This window comes from Dendrobates tinctorius, unplaced genomic scaffold (genome assembly GCF_039654945.1).
Source record: "Dendrobates tinctorius isolate UK_male_01 unplaced genomic scaffold, ASM3965494v1 ptg000388l, whole genome shotgun sequence".
In the NCBI taxonomy this organism is placed as follows: Eukaryota; Metazoa; Chordata; class Amphibia; order Anura; family Dendrobatidae; genus Dendrobates; species Dendrobates tinctorius.
The window spans coordinates 5,199,932-5,219,884 of NW_027362054.1; the positions used below are offsets into that span (position 1 = coordinate 5,199,932).

The following is a 19,953-nucleotide window of genomic DNA, read 5'->3' on the forward strand; positions in this document are numbered from 1 at the left end:
GTGTAATGTCCGCTCTCTGCTCTCCTGATCTTACTGCAGAGCTGTATGTGATTATACCTGACACATCTGCAGGTTCCTTAGCTTCAGCTTCCATCTGACAGGAGCCAGTCCTGCAATATTGTTGCAATACAGCAGACCTCAGAAAACTGCAAAAATGTGTTTGCAAGAAGACAAATTTAATTTCTTCTGTTCTGTGTTAGGCTAAGTTCACATGTGCGCAGCGTATCATCTGCATGTGCAAATGCATGCCAAAACGCATGCAAATGCATGCTAACGCAGCATTTTTTTATCCGCAGCAGCTTACGCATGATGCAAAAAAAAGCTGCGTTTGAATACATTTTTGCATGCGTTTGCATTATTTATCCACATGCATTCGATAGGACAATGCTTTTCCAGGAGAATTTCCTTGATACAAGCCACGTCCAATGGTCGTGTTTCATGGAAATTCTGTATATAGACTCTCGTACAATCTGTATTCTGGATTTGGATTTGAAATTGGCTGTTGCCTTTGCTGTGGCTTGTGAAGAAGAAGAAGAGAAAGACAACTGGTAACACCCCTTTGTTGAAGTCCGAGAGAGCCGTGGAGCCTACCACTCGTTGTACACCGAGCTGCGTGCAAAACCTCAGAAATTTTTAGACTACATGAGGATGTCAGAACAGAGCTTCGATTAAAAGCTGCAACGTGTCTGATCTATCACCAGGCAGGACACACTGCTACGTTGAGCAATTCCTGCTGAGGAACGTCTGTTGGTGACCATAAGGTGCGTAATTTTGAAAAAGAAAAACCTGTCATTGATATTATTGTTATAAAAGCCATCTACTGATTTTTTTCCCCATTTTCTGTTCCGCAGATTCCTTGCTACCGGAGAGACCTTATCTTTACATTTTCAATTCCAGATTGGAGTGTCCACCCTTTCTGGGATTGTTGGAGGCACCTGCCGTGCTTTATGTGACATTCTGCGTGAGGAATTCCTCCCCCAACCCACAACTGAAACTCTGGTTGGAAAATGCTGCAAAATTCCAGGACATTTGTAATTTTCCTAACTGTTTGAGGGCTATGGAGGGCAAACACATTCGGATTAGGAAACCTGCTGGAAGTAGATCCGAGTATTTCAATTTCAAAAAATATTTTTCTATTGTTCTCATGGCGATTGCAGATGCTGACTGTCGATTTATCGCCGTGGACATGGCTCATTTGGACGAGGAAATGACTCACAGACTTTCAAACTGTGTCAAATTTTGTCGCACTTCATCCGCAATCATCTGCATGCGTATGGCTGTGCATATTTGATGCCTCAAAAAAATGCTCGCCGCACACCGTGAAATGACGCATGCATACGCATTAGAAAGTGAATGCATGCAAATGCATGTTCCTGCGTACACCATGTTAAAGATAAGTACGCATGACGCATGCGGATCTATGCAGATCAAACACTGCGCCCAGATACGCAAATGTGAAACCAGCCTTAGCTACTTGTCTCACACTGGTAACTCCCCCATTATGTAAAATAATCTCTGGAGGCAGAGTTATCTTCCAGGTAGCGTCCTCCCCATTGCCTGAAAGAGGTAATTACATATAAGAGAAACATGGATCAAATTGGAGATATAAAGTTATCATTTTATTCCACTTCCTATGACCTGCATGCCCATAGAGATGGCTTACAATGGTTGATCACATTGATGGATTCCCTTTAAGATCTGAGATGCTCCAGAAGTTTTCACAGATGTTGGGAAGATCTCATGACCAGGATGACCACAGTTTGTGAAACAGCATATATTCATTCTGTAAAACCATCAACCATTTCCTACATACATTTTGAACAGGACAGGTATTCCATCATGAAAAATAGGCAGCATTGATTGAGGAGCATCATTTAGGACTTTAGAATAGAATATCTGAGACAATTATCAACAAATCCAAGAAAAAAATCCCATATCAATTCAAGATCAAGACTGTAAAAACCCTCATTTTTGGAAGCAAGTAGGGCTTCGAGCTTCTTTGTTTGGTACTACACATACCATACTGCATAAGAGAATTAATTAATCAATTCAAATCAATGTTTTTACAAAAGAAACATTAGCTCAGTGAATAACTTGTGCAACTTTATTTTCCTTATAGTGATTAAATAGATTATTACATCCTAGTATAAATTCACTTAAAATTATTAACTCTTGTCCACTAGCTTACACTGTGCTGAATTTTCTAAAATCTGTAGATTTCTTTGAAAACTCTGTGAGCTCTCCTCTTGATACAATATAGCCTGGCTCTAATGCCAAGGGCTCAATGTAAACATTTGGATATTTCCCACATTTACTAAGGTACATACACATTTTTTTGCACATAAATTAATCATTTTGCTCACTATTTGTACTTAGCTCACCAATCACATATTTCTAATTTTTGTTTTCTTCGTCTTCTTGAAGGAGATGCTATCTTATTTTCACGAGTTTCCTTATGAGTAGAGTTGAGCGACTTTGGTCGGATCGGGTTTCGTGAAACCCGAATGAAACAAAATTTGAGTCGGATGAAACCGGTCCGACTAGGGCAAAAAAAAGTCGGAGTTTCATCCGAAACCCGACCCCAATGCAAGTCAATGGGTAATAAAAGCCGGCATTGAGTGGATGGATGTCATCCGCTCAATGCCAACTTTTATTTCCCATTGACTTGTATTGGGGTCGGGTTTCAGACGAAACTCCGACTTTTTTTTGCCCTAGTCGGACCGGTTTCATCCGACTCAAATTTTGTTTCATTCGGGTTTCACGAAACCCGATCCGACCAAAGTCGCTCAACTCTACTTATGAGGGCACCTTACCATAATAAACTGCACATTACAGGAAACTGGACACAGTGAAAATGCTGAAGAAAAGGTATAAGGCAAACACTGCAACTTTTTTTTTTTAATTTTCTGTTTACTTGTGTTTGATACTCGATACTCCTTTAATGTTTAGGCTTAGAAACATTGACTCCTCATAAGTGGTTTGGAATCACGTGTGTTTTATTGTTAGTAGTACAAAACACTCCAATATTTCACGCTGCACAACACAGAGACATGGGACAGAGAGGTGGAGGCTTGAACCCAGTGGCATGCACAGCTACAGCACTACTTTCAGTGCCAGAGTCAAAATAATACTTGATGCATACTCCTTCTCTATCTCACTTTTCAGGAGTGGGACTGGGCACTCAGGTTCCATTGTGCACATTACGCTCAACCATTTATTCCTCAACACACAGACAGCATATGTCAAAATTTATGTAACACATTTGGGTTTCAAAACCTTTTTGCTCTTTTTCTGCTGTAGAAGAGTTCACACAGATTGAGTTTAATGAGAAAGCACATTTCCACATAGTCTGTGTTTTAGTACCCCTGTAGTACCTTGTCTGTACTGGCACATTGATGGTCAGATGTATACTTTGGTTCGTGAAACAAGGCAAGGAGATCATAGAATATGCATTCGAGAAAATGAATGTGAATCGTGAGACATGGAACTATTTTCTGAAAATCAGGAGGAGCAGATACAGATACATATTTCTCTTGACAAACATAAAACCTTGATGTTACATTCTGGTTAAGCAATAATACGTTTGCACCATTAGTATTTAGATATTTGTCCAGAATTAATTTAAGAGCTGAAAAAGTATTGACCAGCCAACTTGACACTTGGAAAACATATTGGACCTTATTATGTTCTAGGTGAAAGATGCTCCATCAGCTGGTGACTACTATATTGTTTTATATAAAGGGTCTGTCAATTATATATTTCTATGTTTTCTGCATGTTGATACGAGGTGACACAGTTAATTACACACATGCACACAGATGGTTCACCTTAATTATATGAGATATTTGCCCCAGCTTTTGTATCCCATGCTCCAACATCCTGCTAAGACAACAAAAGATGATACACCGATTTATTCATAACCTCCAAGATGAAAGGTTGATAACCAGCAAACATAAATCGTTTCTGCAAATCAGAAAAATAAGTCCTGATTTCTGGCCACCTATAATAGAAGCTTCTGTGGTCACTTCTTTCCTTGACCTCTCCTTTGTTAGATGAGTCATTATGTCACTGGGCACACTAGCAATTTTTTAGCAGAAAGGGGTTAAGATATGTCCTGCAGGTCAGCACTGAGGAACAGTAATATGGAGCAACATTGTTAAGTCTTGCAGGTGATGGATTACTGGAGATTACTGGAGCATTGTTCTTCAAATTTCTGGTGAGGAAAGGGTTCATGAAAATTGTTTGCAGCTCCTCCAGTTCCTCAGTCAGGATAGATTATGAACCCAGAGAAGGTACTGTATTTGTTTGTGTTCCCACCATGGACTTTGCCGCCATCCAACTTTACATAGACCTCATCCCCCACATCTAAATGAAGTATTACGCTGTTGCTTGCATAGTCATAGTTCTGATCTGCATCCTGAGCAATGGCACTAGCTCGAACCTAGAAATGAGAACAAGACCAGTCAAAATTTGAAGCAGAAAACATCTTAGAATTTAGAATGTTCAACATATTAGTAAACTATACAATGAGGGTATGTGCACACGTATGCAGAAAATTCCTGACTGAAAACCGGACTCCTTCCCAGAAAACGCGCGTTTATGCATTTTTTTCTGAAGCATCCTCAGTCTCATAGAAAATAGCTAGAAATGCGGATTTTTCCGCGAAATTAATGAGCATGCTGCGTTTTTTAACGCGATGCGTTTTTTTCGCAGAAAAAACGCATCAATATGTGCAAAAAGTGCACAATTCATAAAAATGAATGGGATGCTTCTTTTAGGCTAGTTTCACACTAGCGTTTTTTTGCGCAGCGCATCGGGCGCATAAAAAACGCAAAGAAAAACGCAAAACAAATGCGCACCCTGATGCGTCAAAAAAACGCAGCGTTGCTTGCGTTTTACATGCGTTTTTGCATGCGTTTGCGTTTTTTATGCACATGCGTTTTTAGGTGTGACATTTTTTCCATTGTCTAGAGAACATTCTAGACTTGTTTAACTCAAAAACGCATGCGCAAAAACTGCAAACGTGCGCAAGACCATGCGCACGCATGCGTTCCCATAGACTTCAATGTGTTTTTTTTTGAGCATTCCGTGAGCAAGCGTGCGCATGCGTTTTTTTGCCGAGACAGGGCGCACCAAAAAATGCAACACGTTGCGTCTGGCGCGCCTGGCGCGAAAGACAAAAAAAACGCATGTGCACGAAAACGCAAGTGTGCGCAAGACCATGCGCACGTCATGTTAAACATAGGTGTGCAGTGCGCATGCGCACGATGCGCTGCGCACAAAAGCGCTAATGTGAAACCAGCCTTAAGCATTTTTTAAACGTTTTATTTGGTAAAAACGCTTAAAAAACGCAAAAAAATGCTTACGTGTGCACATACCCTAAATGTGTGTAAAGGAACCCAAATATACATACAGCGCACATAGTCCAACTTCTGATGGAAAAAACAGGCCTGATTATGGACCAAGTTACACATCTATAATCATAACACACTTTTGATCCATCTCTAATTATTAGGGTTCAGTGGTCACCAGTATCTCATTATGTTGTAAATCTGATTTTTTTCCATTATTTAAAAATAATTAGAATATTTCATTGTTTTAGCTCAAGTTCATTATTTGTTCATTAGCGAGGAGAGTATCATAAATAAAATCTAACTTTTATTACTATCATATAAAAAGAGCTCACACACACGACCACAAAGCAAGTAACAATAATAAAAATGGGACAAATATCAAAAAGGGCTCTAGTGTACCAGTAATTTTTTTCAAATATTTCATTTTTCATGTCACTATTTAAATAAGAAAAAATCCTGGCCTGAATTCATGCACTATTCTTTCAGACCACTGAGCCACATACAGTGACATGTAAAAGTTTGGGCACCCCATGTCAAAATTACTGTTATTGTGAACAGTTAAGCAAGTGGAAGATTAAATGATTTATAAAAGGCCTAAATTTAAAGATGACAAGGCAAAAAATATATATTTATCTTTTTCATTTTAAAATTACAAAAAGGAAAATGGACTGATGAAAATGGTTGGACACTCTGCACGGTTAGTACCAAGTAACACCCCCTTTTGAAAGTATCAGAGCTTGTAAATGCTTTTAGTAGTCAGATAAGAGTCTTTCAATTCTTGTTTGAACAATTTTCATTAATTCTTCCTTGGAAAATTCTTCCAGTTCTGTGAGATTCCTGGATTGTCTTGCATGCGCTGCTATTTTGAGGTCTAGCCACAGATTTTCAATGATGTTCAGATCAGGGGACTGTGAGGGCCATTGTAAAACCTTCAGCTTGCGCCTTTTGAGGTAGACTATTGTGGATTTTGATGTATGTTTAGGATCATTATCCATTTGTAGAATCCATCCTCTTTTCAACTTCAGCTTTTTTACAGATGGTGCTATGTTTGCATCGATAATTTGTTGAAATTTTATTGAATCCATTCTTCCATTTACCCGTGAAATGTTCCCCATGCCACTGGATCCAACACAACCCTAAAGCATGATTCATCGTAAGTCATGGTTCTACAAGCAGGACAATGATCTCAAACATACTTCAAGAAGCACCCAGAATGGATGGAAACAAAGAACTGGAGAGTTCTGAAGTGGCAAGCAATGAACCAGAATCTAAATCCCATTGAACACCTGTGGAGAGATCCTAAAATTGCTATTGAGAGAAGGCACCCTACAAATATGAGAGACCTGGAGCAGTTTGCAAAAGAAGAGTGGTCTAAAATTACATTTGAGAGGTGTAAGAAGCTTGTTGATGGTAATAGTATGCGATTAATTGAAGTTATTTATTCCAAAGGGCGTGCAACCAAATATTACATTGAGGGTTACAATAATTTACAATAATTTTGTCTCATTTTGGGGGTTTTGTATGAAATGATGTCCAGTTTGCCTTTTTGTCTGCTTTTTGTGTTGTTCCAATGCACACAAAGGACATAAACAGGTATATAACAAAAAGTCTAATTACAATTATTTTCTGGGAGAAATATTTCATTTTCTGGAACAATTTCACGGTTGCCAACACTTTCGGCCATGACTAAATATACCTCCGTACGGTCACTACCAGCTCTACAATAACAAAAAAGGAACCAGTATTAGATTCCTCCCCCAATTGTTTATATGGAGCCAATTGGACACCCATTACAGGTAGTGTATGACATCAGAAGTATGGTTGCAGAGGAAGAGAAACAGCTAGTAAATTTTATATAATTAATCCAGAAAGGTAGGCAGTGTTTATAAAATAAAAAAAAAATGATACAAAATGGGAACAAAACAATTATGTATATTCAATTGCATAGAAAAAAAGAAATAATGAATGAAAACTACTAATCCTGATGACATGGAAATGGCTCATAGCTTAGTGGAGGGAAGCACTCCAATTGGGAAAATGGAATACTCTCACAGCCAACTTATTTCTTTGAGAATAAACAAAGACAGAGACCCACACTTTCATTTTTATTAGCTCAATGCTATTCCCACATACTGGTCAGTACCCTTCACTTGATGAGTTCACATGGGGGCTGGTTATGTGATGTGCTCGGTCCTTTAAAATTCCATGAGATCCCCAACTTACTGGATATCTTTGCTCCTGGAGGTCCCTGGCAATAGATATTGTTGTCACATTTCTTATTATGATTTTATGTGTCTATAGGGATGAAATATGGCCTGAAAACCACCAACCATCAGATCGTTATTATATATTATTTGGAGGGGTTAGAACGGCCTTAAGAGTATGTGACTGAAGGTATTTTGTTATTCTCTTCACTACAACACTGAAGATAAATCTCTCATAAATATCAGATCGATGCAAAACCCCAATATTCAGCACTGACTACTGGTTCCAAAATGTCTCAAAAAGATTCATTGATCAGAGGAAGCTTATACCTAAGACGCGTACTTCCCTGCTTCTGATTAAACAAATCTCATGCTTGATGTCTTTTTCTCAAAGCATTTATCTGCCATAATCACCTGGTCACTGCAGGAAGTCCCTACTTCAATGGAGGTTGAAGTGTTAGCTCTCACTTTACTTCCCCTGTTTTAATTAGTTTCTCTCAACCACAGTTAATGCAATATGTTCAATGTGAGGGTGATATGTCTCCTATTTGGAGATGTCTTATGGATTTTTAATTTTTCTCTATGACACCTCTTTTTAAAAGTGGCATGGGAGACTGATTTACAGATCATCTCTCAAGATTTCTCTAAAAAGTTACTCAGTGTCTCAAAAATGGCATCTACTGGTAGTGCAGTCTAACACTTCTAGCTGGATGTAGTCAGAAGCGACGTTAAGGCCCTAACCTCACAGTAGCCCTCTGGGGCCTGTTCTTGGTCAGTAACTGGTCCTGTTTTACTGATGGATGATGATGGTCCAGAAGGCAGCATGTTACCTGTGTTATGGGTACTCTGACTGCAGGGGACAGAGGCCATATAGGCTGTCTCCCCAGGGAATAATAACACTTTTCCATCATCCTAATATTCTGTAGATATTACTTTCCCACCACCCTGACAGGCTGGGGATACTACTGTCCCACCATAATGACAGACTGTGGGATGCACTTTCCCACCATGCTGACAGACTGGGGATACAACCTTTCCACCATCCTCACAGGTTTAGGGACACATTTTCCCACCACCTTGGCAGGTAGTGGGTAACACTTTCCACTTACCCTAACAGCCTTTCCCATCATTCTGCCAGGCTGGACATAAAACTTTCCCATCACTCTGACAGACTGGGAGAACTACTTTCCCACCATCTTGACAGACTGTGGGTACCACTTTTCCCCAACCCTGACAGGCTGTGGCACACACCTTCCCACATCCTGACAGGCTGGAGATAAAACTTTCCCTGCCTCCCCTGTAACCTTAGGAGGAGTACTAATCATGGGGCAGCTACCACCGGCCATGTCACAGTCCATTATGACACTGGTCAACTCCATGGGACCACCTTTATGATCCCTGTGCCTGTCCCCATCCTCCAATAATATCTTAGGAGCAGTTCTAATCATGGGGCGGCACACACCGGCCATGTCAACATCCGTCGTGACACTGGTCAGCTGCATGCCACAACCTACTTTATGATCCCTGTGCCTGTTCCCATTACCCTTAGCACTGATGCTTAGTTCTTTTAGGGGATCTTCAGCAATATCACCTCACAGCGTTACATGGCTGTGTTTTCCTGTACCACAAACCACATTATCACCATGCATGTCATTGACATCCAGATTATTGATATTTGAAACACATGAAGTACCAGATCTGGGAGGGTTGTCAGGAGCATATTGGGCGACCAACAATCTAAGATCATTTCCCAATAACATATTTATGAGAAAGTTCTCTAACACCCCCATTTCCCTTAAACCCATCTCAGCACCCAATCCAGGAAAACCGGGGCCATAGGCAATGGTCGCCGAACACACCCAAACCCAGTGACGGTCAGGGTCTTCCCGGGGATAAGTTCTTCAGGGAACACAAATTCATGAAGGATGAGATTTCGTTTTGCACTTGTGCCCTTGAGCCCCACAGTGACAGTGTATCTCACAGTAACTGGTTGCAAGTTTTCACAAGGTATCCCAACCCTGGGCCTCCGATGTGGGGTTCCTCTTCTGCCTCTCCGGGCAGGTGAAGCTGTTGTGGCCAGTTCAGTTGCAGGTATAGCACCGGCAGGAGTCAGATGCCGGCCAGGTGCTGGAAAATTGAACAAGACCCCTCAGGGACCGGCTGGCAGGGGTCTTAGATGTTGGTTTACCTCAATTCCAGCTGGCAACAGCTGATTTTCTCATCTCAGGTTTATTGTTTGCATCATACAGTTGTTGCCAAAAGTATTGACACCCCTGCAATTCTGTCAGATAATACTCAGTTTCTTCCTGAAAATGATTGCAAACACAAATTCTTTGGTATTATTATCTTCATTTAATTTGTCTTAAATGAAAAAACACAAAAGAGAATAAAGAAAAAAGCAAAACATTGATCATTTCACACAATACTCCAAATATGGGCCAGACAAAAGTATTGGCACCCTCAGCCTAATACTTGGTTGCACAACCTTTAGCCAAAATAACTGCGACCAACCGCTTCCGGTAACCATCAATGAGTTTTTTACAATGCTCTGCTGGAATTTTAGACCATTCTTCTTTGGCAAACTGCTCCAGGTCCCTGATATTTGAAGGGTGCCTTCTTCAAACTGCCGTTTTTAGATCTCTCCACAGGTGTTCTATGGGATTCAGGTCTGGACTCATTGCTGGCCACCTTAGAAGTCTCCAGAGCTTTCTCTCAAACCATTTTCTAGTGCTTTTTGAAGTGTGTTTTGGGTCATTGTCCTGCTGGAAGACCCATGACCTCTGAGGGAGACCCAGCTTTCTCACACTGGGCCCTACATTATGCTGCAAAATTTGTTGGTAGTCTTCAGACTTCATAATGCCATGCACGCGGTCAAACAGTCCAGTGCCAGAGGCAGCAAAGCAACCCCAAAACATCAGGGAACCTCCGCCATGTTTGAATGTAGGGACCGTGTTCTTTTCTTTGAATGCCTCTTTTTTCTCCTGTAAACTCTATGTTGATGCCTTTGCCCAAAAAGCTCTACTTTTGTCTCATCTGACCAGAGAACATTCTTCCAAAACGTTTTAGGCTTTTTCAGGTAAGTTTTGGCAAACTCCAGCCTGGCTTTTTTATGTCTCGGTGTAAGAAGTGGGGTCTTCCTGGGTCTCCTACCATACAGTCCCTTTTCATTCAGATGCCGACGGATAGTACGGGTTGACACTGTTGTACCCCTGGACTGCAGGGCAGCTTGAACTTGTTTGGATGTTAGTCGAGGTTCTTTATCCAACATCCGCACAATCTTGCGTTGAAATCTCTTGTCAATTTTTCTTTTCCGTCCACATCTAGGGAGGTTAGCCACAGTGCCATGGGCTTTAAACTTCTTGATGACACTGCGCACGGTAGACACAGGAACATTCAGGTCTTTGGAGATGGACTTGTAGCCTTGAGATTGCTCATGCTTCCTCACAATTTGGTTTCTCAAGTCCTCAGACAGTTCTTTGGTCTTCTTTCTTTTCTCCATGCTCAATGTGGTACACATAAGGACACAGGACAGAGGTTGAGTCAACTTTAATCCATGTAAACTGGCTGCAAGTGTGATTTAGTTATTGCCAACACCTGTTAGGTGCCACAGGTAAGTTACAGGTGCTGTTAATTACACAAATTAGAGAAGCATCACATGATTTTTCCAACAGTGCCAATACTTTTGTCCACCCTCTTTTTATGTGTGGTGTGGAATTATATCCAATTTGGCTTTAGGACAATTCTTTTTGTGTTTTTTCATTTAAGACAAATTAAATGAAGATAATAATACCAAAGAATTTGTGTTTGCACTCATTTTCAGGAAGAAACTATTATCTGACAGAATTGCAGGGGTGTCAATACTTTTGGCCACAACTGTAGGTATTGGCAGTTTGTTTGACCTAGGCAACCTCCTTTTGCTCCTTGTCCATCACAAACTCTCACACCTCCACAGGGCAAAAATGAAGACATTGGTCCTTCATTAGCAGTACCTTCAGTTCTTTGAAGGTGGTAACTGATAGTCCCTAGACCAACTGCTCAAAGTTGATTCTAAGCCCATCACTACGTCATTGTCACTGTCATGAGGTCCACATTGGAGGGTCCAGAACTCTCAGTATGGCTCAGGAGCCAGCTGATGCTTTCTAATTAGGTCCTGCTTGATAGCCCCATAGTCTCCATCATGTTCTCGGGGGAGAGTGGTGAAAACTTTCAGAGCTGTGCCTTGAAGACCTGAGGGTAAACATCACACCTAATGGTCACCAGGCAACTGGTACTGTCTGCACACCTTTAAAAACCTCTTTAAAAATGTGTCCATATCCGCATCCTTGTCCATGACAGGAAAATGCGGCATGACGTTCACAGGCGTTAAAATTACTGGACTCACTGTTCAGTGGGGCTTATTGCTACTTCTAGAGTAGGGCTAACTCCAGTTGGTGGTGTCTGTCAACCTGTTGCTCTTGTGCTGTTGCCTCTTCTTCTGCCTGGGCCTGTCACTCGGCTCTCCCAGCTCCATGGCTTCTTGCTCCGTTTGGGCCTGCCTCTCTGCAAAATAACGCTTTGCATTCTTGTAGCACAAGCTGCAACCGCATGATCCTCAAAGCTCTGCACAGAATCCTCGCAGGGACCGTGCACGTTTTTAGTGATAGGAATGATTGTTCACACAAATTACTAATGCTCTGTGATATCCCATCACTGCCACCAGTTTGTCAAAAATAACAGCCGTTGGGGTCACACAGATCCCACCACTGCTACCAGTTGTCAAGGATACCAGCCAAGGGGAATACACATCCCACCACTGTTACCAATTTGTCACAGATGACACCAGAGAAATCACACAGATATCACTGCTGTCACCAGTTTGTCAATGGAACACAACTCAGCTGTCTTAAATCATCAGTACAATTGGGCAATTGCTTCCACTGCTAGGGCAGTTATTGAGGAACTCACAGTGAGCGTATGGTATATACTCCTCCGACTCCAAAACACTGACATTGTATATATGTCCCATTTGCGTTTATTTCTGCCATGCACTCTGGTTCCTGATCCTTGTGGGTCATCTTTTTAAACTTTTTGAAGAAATAAAGAAAACTTTTATTTTACTCCAATCCTGGTTTGCTGAGTCCTTGCTGGATTTCTTCCTTGTTCTCATATATATAAATATATATATATATATATATATATATATATATACACACATACACACCCCTGTATGGTCACTTCCAGCTCCACAATAACAAAAACAGGAACCACTATTAGCTGCTACCACCAATCGGTTATACAGGCCGATTGGACACCCGTTATGTAGCGTATGGCTTCAGGGTTGCAATTTACAGAGCAATTCAATTTTATATATTTAATCCAGAAAGGTAGGCAGTGTTTATAAAAATATGCAAAAATGATAGAAAATGAGGACAAAACAATATATACAACTAGCTGAAGAGCCCGGCGCTGCCCGGGCATAGTAACTAACTTTGGTTAGTTATAACAAATTATGATTATATATATATATATATATATATATATATATATATATAAAGCTGAGTGTAGAGCCCCGCCCATTCCCCATAGCCACATTCACTATAATATCCCACATCATCCCGTCAGCCAGAGCTAACGGACTACTACCCATAATATTCCACATCATCCCATCAGCCAGAGCCACTGGACTACTACCACCAATATCCCACATCCTCCCATCAGCCAGAGCCACCGGACAACTACCACTAATATCCCACATCATTCTGTCAGCCAGAGCTACCACACTACTACCCCTAATATCCCACATCATCCCATCAGCCAGAGCCACCGGACTACTACCACTAATATCCCACATCATCCCGTCAGCCAGAGCCACTGGACTACTAATCCTAATATGCCACATCATCCCATCAGCCAGAGCCACCGGACTACTACCCCTAATATCCCACATCATCCCATCAGCCAGAGCCACCGGACTACTACCCATAATATTCCACATCATCCCATCAGCCAGAGCCACTGGACTACTACCACCAATATCCCACATCCTCCCATCAGCCAGAGCCACCAGACAACTACCACTAATATCCCACATCATCCTGTCAGCCAGAGCTACCACACTACTACCCCTAATATCCCACATCATCCCATCAGCCAGAGCCAGCGGACTACTACCACTAATATCCCACATCATCCCGTCAGCCAGAGCCACTGGACTACTAATCCTAATATGCCACATCATCCCATCAGCCAGAGCCACACGACTACTACCCCTAATATCCCACATCATCCCATCAGCCAGAGCCACCGGACTACTAACCCTAATATCCCACATCATCCCATGAGCCAGAGCCACTGGACTACTACTCCTAATATCCCACATCATCCCATCAGCCAGAGCCACCGGACATCTACCACTAATATCTCACATCATCCCGTCAGCCTGGAGTCAGAACCAGAGCGCTGAGTGGAGCAGTCCTAACTTCCATACTGGGGATCCCTTTAAGAGAGGCCTGGTGTCAGAACCAGAGTGCTGAGTCGATTTGCCCTGACTTCCATACCAATGATCCCTTTAATAGAAGCCTGAGGTGAGAATCAGAGCAATGAGGGATTTACCCTAACTTCCATACCGGAGATCCCTTTAAGAGAGCCTGGGGTCAGTACCAGAGCATTTGAAGGCAATTGCCCTGACTTCCATACCGGGGATCTCTTTAAGAGAGGCCTGGGGTCAGAAATAAAGTGCTGGATAGATTTGCCCTGACTTCCATACTGGAGATCCCTTTAAGAAAGGCCTGGGGTCAGTACCAAAGCGCAGAGTGGATTTGCCCTAAATTCCATACCAATGATCCCTTTAATAGACCCTGGGGTCAGTACTAAAGCGCTGGATGGATTTGCTCTGACTTCCATACCAATGATCCCTTTAAGAGGGAAGATGTGACTATAAAATGGAGGATGTGTGATGTGTATATGGGCACGGGAGGGGGATTCATTTCTGTCATGTGATCTCTGCTCCTTTCAGGGGGGCAGACAATGGCTGGGAGCTTATGTTCCCAGGGATGCTATATTTCTCCCACCATGTCAGTGTCTGCTGAGGTGTTGTCAAGTGGGAAAACTGTTGGTCGTAGCAACCAATCACAGCTCAGCTACTTTGAACCAGGTTTGGTGAAATGAGAGATGCTTAGTGATTGCTTGCAAGGAAAACTGTTGGTCATAGCAACCAATCACAGCTCAGCCTCTTTTTAACAGCTCTGGTGAAATGAAAGATCCTTTGTGATTGGTTGGTGATACACACACACACACACACATTCATTTTTATATAGAGAGATTGCATAAAATTAAAAGGAATAACAAAAGAAAATTACTAAACCTGATGTGATGGAAATGGCTCAAATCTTAGCAGAGGGAAGCAATATGATTGGGAAAATGGAATACTCTCACAGCAAACTTATGTATTTCAGAATGACAGAGACCCAAACTTTCATTTTTATTAGCTCAATTCTACGCCCACATACCTCAACCTACATGAGCTCACATGGGGGCTGGTTGTGTGATGAAACATGACATGGATAGCGCCATCCATTGGCGTATTATTAAGTTAAACAGGTTAGAATGGCCTGATTGTGATTTCTGTGAATGTGTTAAGTTTGGCCATTCACTACGACATTCAAAATATACTCCCATAAATCTTGGATCGATACGAAATCCCAATGCTGGCTCCAAAATGTCTCAGAAAGATTATTTGTTCAGAGGAAGCTTTTATCTGAGAAGCATATTTCCTCACCTCTGTCTAACCCCTTCCTGACATCTGACATACTATCCCGTCCATGGGACCCAAGGGCCCCTATGCCCATGGACGGGATAGTAAGTCATAGCGATCAGCGGCGTTCACAGGGTGATCGCCGCTGATCACGGCTGGGTGTCAGCTGATTATCACAGCTGACACCTGGCACTATGTGTCAGGGGTGGCCACGGACTACCCCCGACACGTTAACCCCTGGCGCACTGTGATCAAACACGATCGCAGTGTAACGGTGGTTTAGGGAAGCATCAGCAGGGAGGGGGCTCCCTCCGTGCTTCCCTGAGACCCCCGCAGCAGCGCGATGATGCAGGGAGCCAGCTTCCTCACTGCCTGCAGAGCGCAGGCATGAGGAAGTTTGCAGCAGTACCTGTGTCAGATGGCTGATCTGTCACAGCGATCTGTGATGTGTCAGATCAGCGATCTCACACATGACAGTTATATCCCCCCGGGACAATGTAATAAAGTTAAAAAAAAAAAGTGTAAAAATAATTTATAAAAAAATCGCTAAATAAATAAAAAAAATACTCCCTAATAAATTCATTTTTTGGAAATAAAATGTAATGGTTATGTGTGACTGGACACACCGCCTCCAGCAGGGCGAAATTAAATGACACATGCGACCCTGGATACACCGCCTCCAGTAAGGCGAATTTAAATAATAAGACGTGCAGCCGGATATACAGCCTCCAGCAGGCGAATTTCAAAAATACACGTAAAACCGGATACACCGCATCCAGCAGGGTGAATTTAAATAATAAGGGGAAACACCAGGGAAACAATTACAATGGTGGGCCCTGCGATAGGGAATGGGGATGTGGAGACCTCCTGCACTTCCCTGAGTCAGTGTCACTACACTCCTACAGATCCCTAGGCCGGTTCCGCACCAGGCACCACTCAGGATACCTTTAAACCCTAGCTCGCCCTGCACCTACCCCTTTCTAGTGAAATGGCCGCTGCAGAGACTAATCCCACCACTGCACTGAAACACACATAAAGGAAAGGCACAAACAGGGAAACTTAGCTTTACTCTGTTGCACTTGTTCTTGGCAACAGAGTCCACCACCAGAATGCAGCTCTCCTCCTGAAACGCTGCCACCAAGCTCTGTCAGAGCTACAAGGAAATCCCCTCTGACTCCTTTCACACCAGGGCTCTGACCGTGCTGCAAGGAGCTCTCTCCTGCTCCTTTCTCCCCCAAGGATGGTTGGACTTGAATACTATCACCAACCCTGATTGCAACACCTGTGACTCTTTTACAGCAGAGCCAGCAATCACACCTGCACTATAATCATGTGCACTAAACTAAAGACACAAGAGTGCAATGATGCTCACCACCACCAGGGGCAAACTTAGACCAAAGGACACCAAGTGCAATAATCCCAATGGCCACCGTTGGCAAAAAAACACACTAAAGCACACAGCTTTAGGAAAAAAAAAGGTTACATGTGCTTTTAACTGTCATCATCCAACCTGGATCATGACATAAAAAAAAATAAATAAAAGTACACATATTTAGTATCACCGCGTCCGAAACGACCTGCCCTATAAAACTGTCCCATTAGTTAACTCCTTTAGCAAACCCCCTTAAAAAATAAAAATAGAAAACAAAGCAAAAATAATGCTTTATTATCACACCGTCGAGCAAAAAGTGCAATAACGCGCGATCAAAAAGACCGCATAAAACGAGCTGCCAAGCAGCATCATCAGTGAAAAAATAAAAAAGTTATAGCTCGCAGAATAAAGTGATGCAAATATAATTATTTTTTATATAATAATAATCTTTCTTTTTATATAGCGCTAACAAATTCCACAGAGCTTTACAGATTGCACACATTAACATCACTGTCCCCGAAGGGCTCACAATCTAAATTCCCTTTTTGGAATATGGGAGGAAACCCACGCAAACACGGGGAGAACATACAAACCCCTTGCAGATGTTGTCCTTGGTGGGATTTGAACCCAGGACCCCAGCGCTGCAAGGCTGCAGCGCTAACCACTGAGTTTTCATTGCATAAAAGGCCCAAAACATAAAAAAAGACATAAATGAGGTATCGCTGTAATCATACTGACCCGAAGAATAAAACCGCCTTATCAATTTTACCGCATGCGGAACGGTGTAAACGCACCTCCCAAAAGAAATTCTTGAAATGCTGGTTTTTGTTCATTCTGCGTCCCGAAAATGGTACCAATAAAAACGTCAACTTGTCCTGCAAAAAATAAGACCTCACATGACTCGGTGGGTCAAACTATGGAAAAATTATAGCTCTCAAAATGTGGTGATGCAAAAACTATTTTTACAATAAAAAGCATCTTTTAGTGTGTGACAACTGCCAAACATAAAAACCCACTATAAATAGTAAATAACCCCCCCCTTTATCACCCCCTTAGTTATGGAAAAATAATAAAATGAAAAAAATGTATTTATTTCCATTTTCCCATTAGGCTTAGGGCTAGGGTTAGGGCTGAGATTAGGGTTAGGGGTGTGTTGGGGTTAGGGTTGGAGTTAGAATTGGGTGGTTTCCACTGTTTGGGCACATCAGGGGCTCTCCAAATGCAACATGGCGTCTGATCTCAATTCCAGCCAATTCTGCGTTGAAAAAAATCAAATGGTGCTCCTTCCCTTCCAAGCTCTGCCATTTGCCCAAACTGTGGTTTACCCCAACATATGGGGTATCAGCCTACTCAGGACAAATTGCAAAACAACTTTTGTGGTCCAATTTCTCCTGTTACCCTTAGGAAAATAATAAATTGGGGGCAAAAATATCATTTTTGTGGAAAAAATATGATTTTTTTATTTTCATGCCCGTGCGTTATAAACTTCTGTGAAGCACTGGGGGATTCAAAGTGCTCACCACACATCTAGATACGTTCCTTAGAGGGTCTAGTTTCCAAAATGGGGTAACTTGTGGGGGTTTCCACTGTTCAGGTACATCAGGGGCTCTCCAAAGGCAACATGACACCCGAAAGTATATTGCTGCGTTCTGGGGCTTAGTTAACCGGCGCATGCGCAGTCCGGCTTTTCGGCTTTGCCCGCAGTTGGGCAAAGCATACTGCACGTGCGCTAGCTATGAATGCTTAGCGCACGCGCAAAAAATGGCGTACACCTACTCAAATTCAGCAATAACCTGCGGACGTTGGGCAAGGATGGGGAGGCAGCACACATCGGGAACACCACCCATCGGAACGGACTGACCTCGTTTTCATCGCCCGCCAAAGGATAGGTGACATGTTCCCTTTAATTGCAAACAGTTTAGCTATTACAAACTTGACAAACACCGACTATGCAGCAAGTGTGAGTACAAATACAGCATATAAAAGGGGCTGACTGGTCCAAATGTTTGGTGTGCTGAAACAAGTGCTTGCTTTTCTTCTTCTGTAGCCTAAATAGAGTCCGATGTTAATCAGTAGCACAGTTAATAAAAATGTGTCTTTACTTGATATAGTAAAACATCATCACGGCTTCACCGACACGTTAAATATTAGATTACTTCAACTTTATCATTATAATTTTTTTTGTAATTGGATCTTGGTTAGCGGATCAGTTGGTAGCTGGCATAGCAGCGCAGGGCCGGTATCTCAGAGGGAAGTGTCACAGTAGCGGTGACCCGGTCCGTGGCCCTGGGCGCCCATGTAAAAGGGGTTAATAGTGGCTGGTTAAAGTTTATAAGTGGATTACACGTGACGCCACCTGTGGTGCTCGACAATGATGGTGTTAAGCCGACGCTGCAGACATATCCTCTGGGACAGATGGTGTGGTGCAGCAATGATGGTGTAGCCCTCCACAGGCAGGGCTGTAGTCCCAGGGAAGAGTAGATGAAGAGGATAGGTGTTGAGGAAGAGGGTGTAGTGGTTGGCACAGAGATGTAGCAGTGCTGGAGAGTTTGCAGGAAGGAGGCAAGGGCACAATAGGGTGCAATTTCTTTTACCTTTACTTTGCTTGGTAAATGCAATCCAGAATTCCAGATTACAGATGGAACAGAGGCTGGCCGGCCTAGAAGCAACTTAGGAATCTCTCTATGCAGATGGGTTGTGTAGTTTCCTTTCTAGCGCTTATTTTAGGTACTTGCAGTACTCTGTTACACTGAAGTTCCACTTGCTTGTTCTCATTTAGAACTCCCTCGTATGGCAGACAGCTGTAGCCTTCTTCTTCTTCTGGCTTACCCGTTGCTGTTGTGCCTCCGAGTCTTATGTGGGAACAGAGCATTTCCAGCTTGCTATTCCTCCGGTTTCTGCTGTAGGAACATCAGTATCCATACAACCTTGGAGACCGGGCTCCCGTTCATGCGCTATAGCTAGAAGTGAGCTCTGAACTCTGCTCAATCTTCCAGCTCCTCTCCTCACGTCCACACACGTTGCCCTCCTCACACGAACTACTAATTTCCCGTTCCTGACCCCCAGAGAGCAGCTCCTCTCCCAGTTTTGGTTCAGAGCTCCCTCTGTTGGCCTGGAGTGGGAACAGTGCTGTGTGTTGTATTTAACTGATAGAGACCCTTTATTGCTTCCAAGTATGACATCACACTCCCTAGGAGGAAGGTAATGCCACTTTGGCGACCATACTCCTGGGGCGCCACATTCCCCCCTAGTGCAATTCAGTACTCCCGGACTGAAGAAAACAGGCAAAAA

The 19,953-nt window shown here is 42.6% G+C and overlaps 1 protein-coding gene across 1 annotated transcript in view; it reads right to left on the reverse strand.

The window, feature by feature from the left end:
* Positions 1–2,975: 2,975 nt before the first annotated feature.
* Positions 2,976–19,953, reverse strand: part of C1QL4 (complement C1q like 4) — a 183,282-nt gene continuing 166,304 nt past the window's right edge. Inside the window, exon 2 of the mRNA XM_073563414.1 lies at positions 2,976–4,441. Within this exon, the coding sequence (XP_073419515.1) occupies positions 4,262–4,441 (180 nt within the window). The 3' untranslated portion in view covers positions 2,976–4,261. The remainder of the gene's footprint in view (positions 4,442–19,953) is intronic.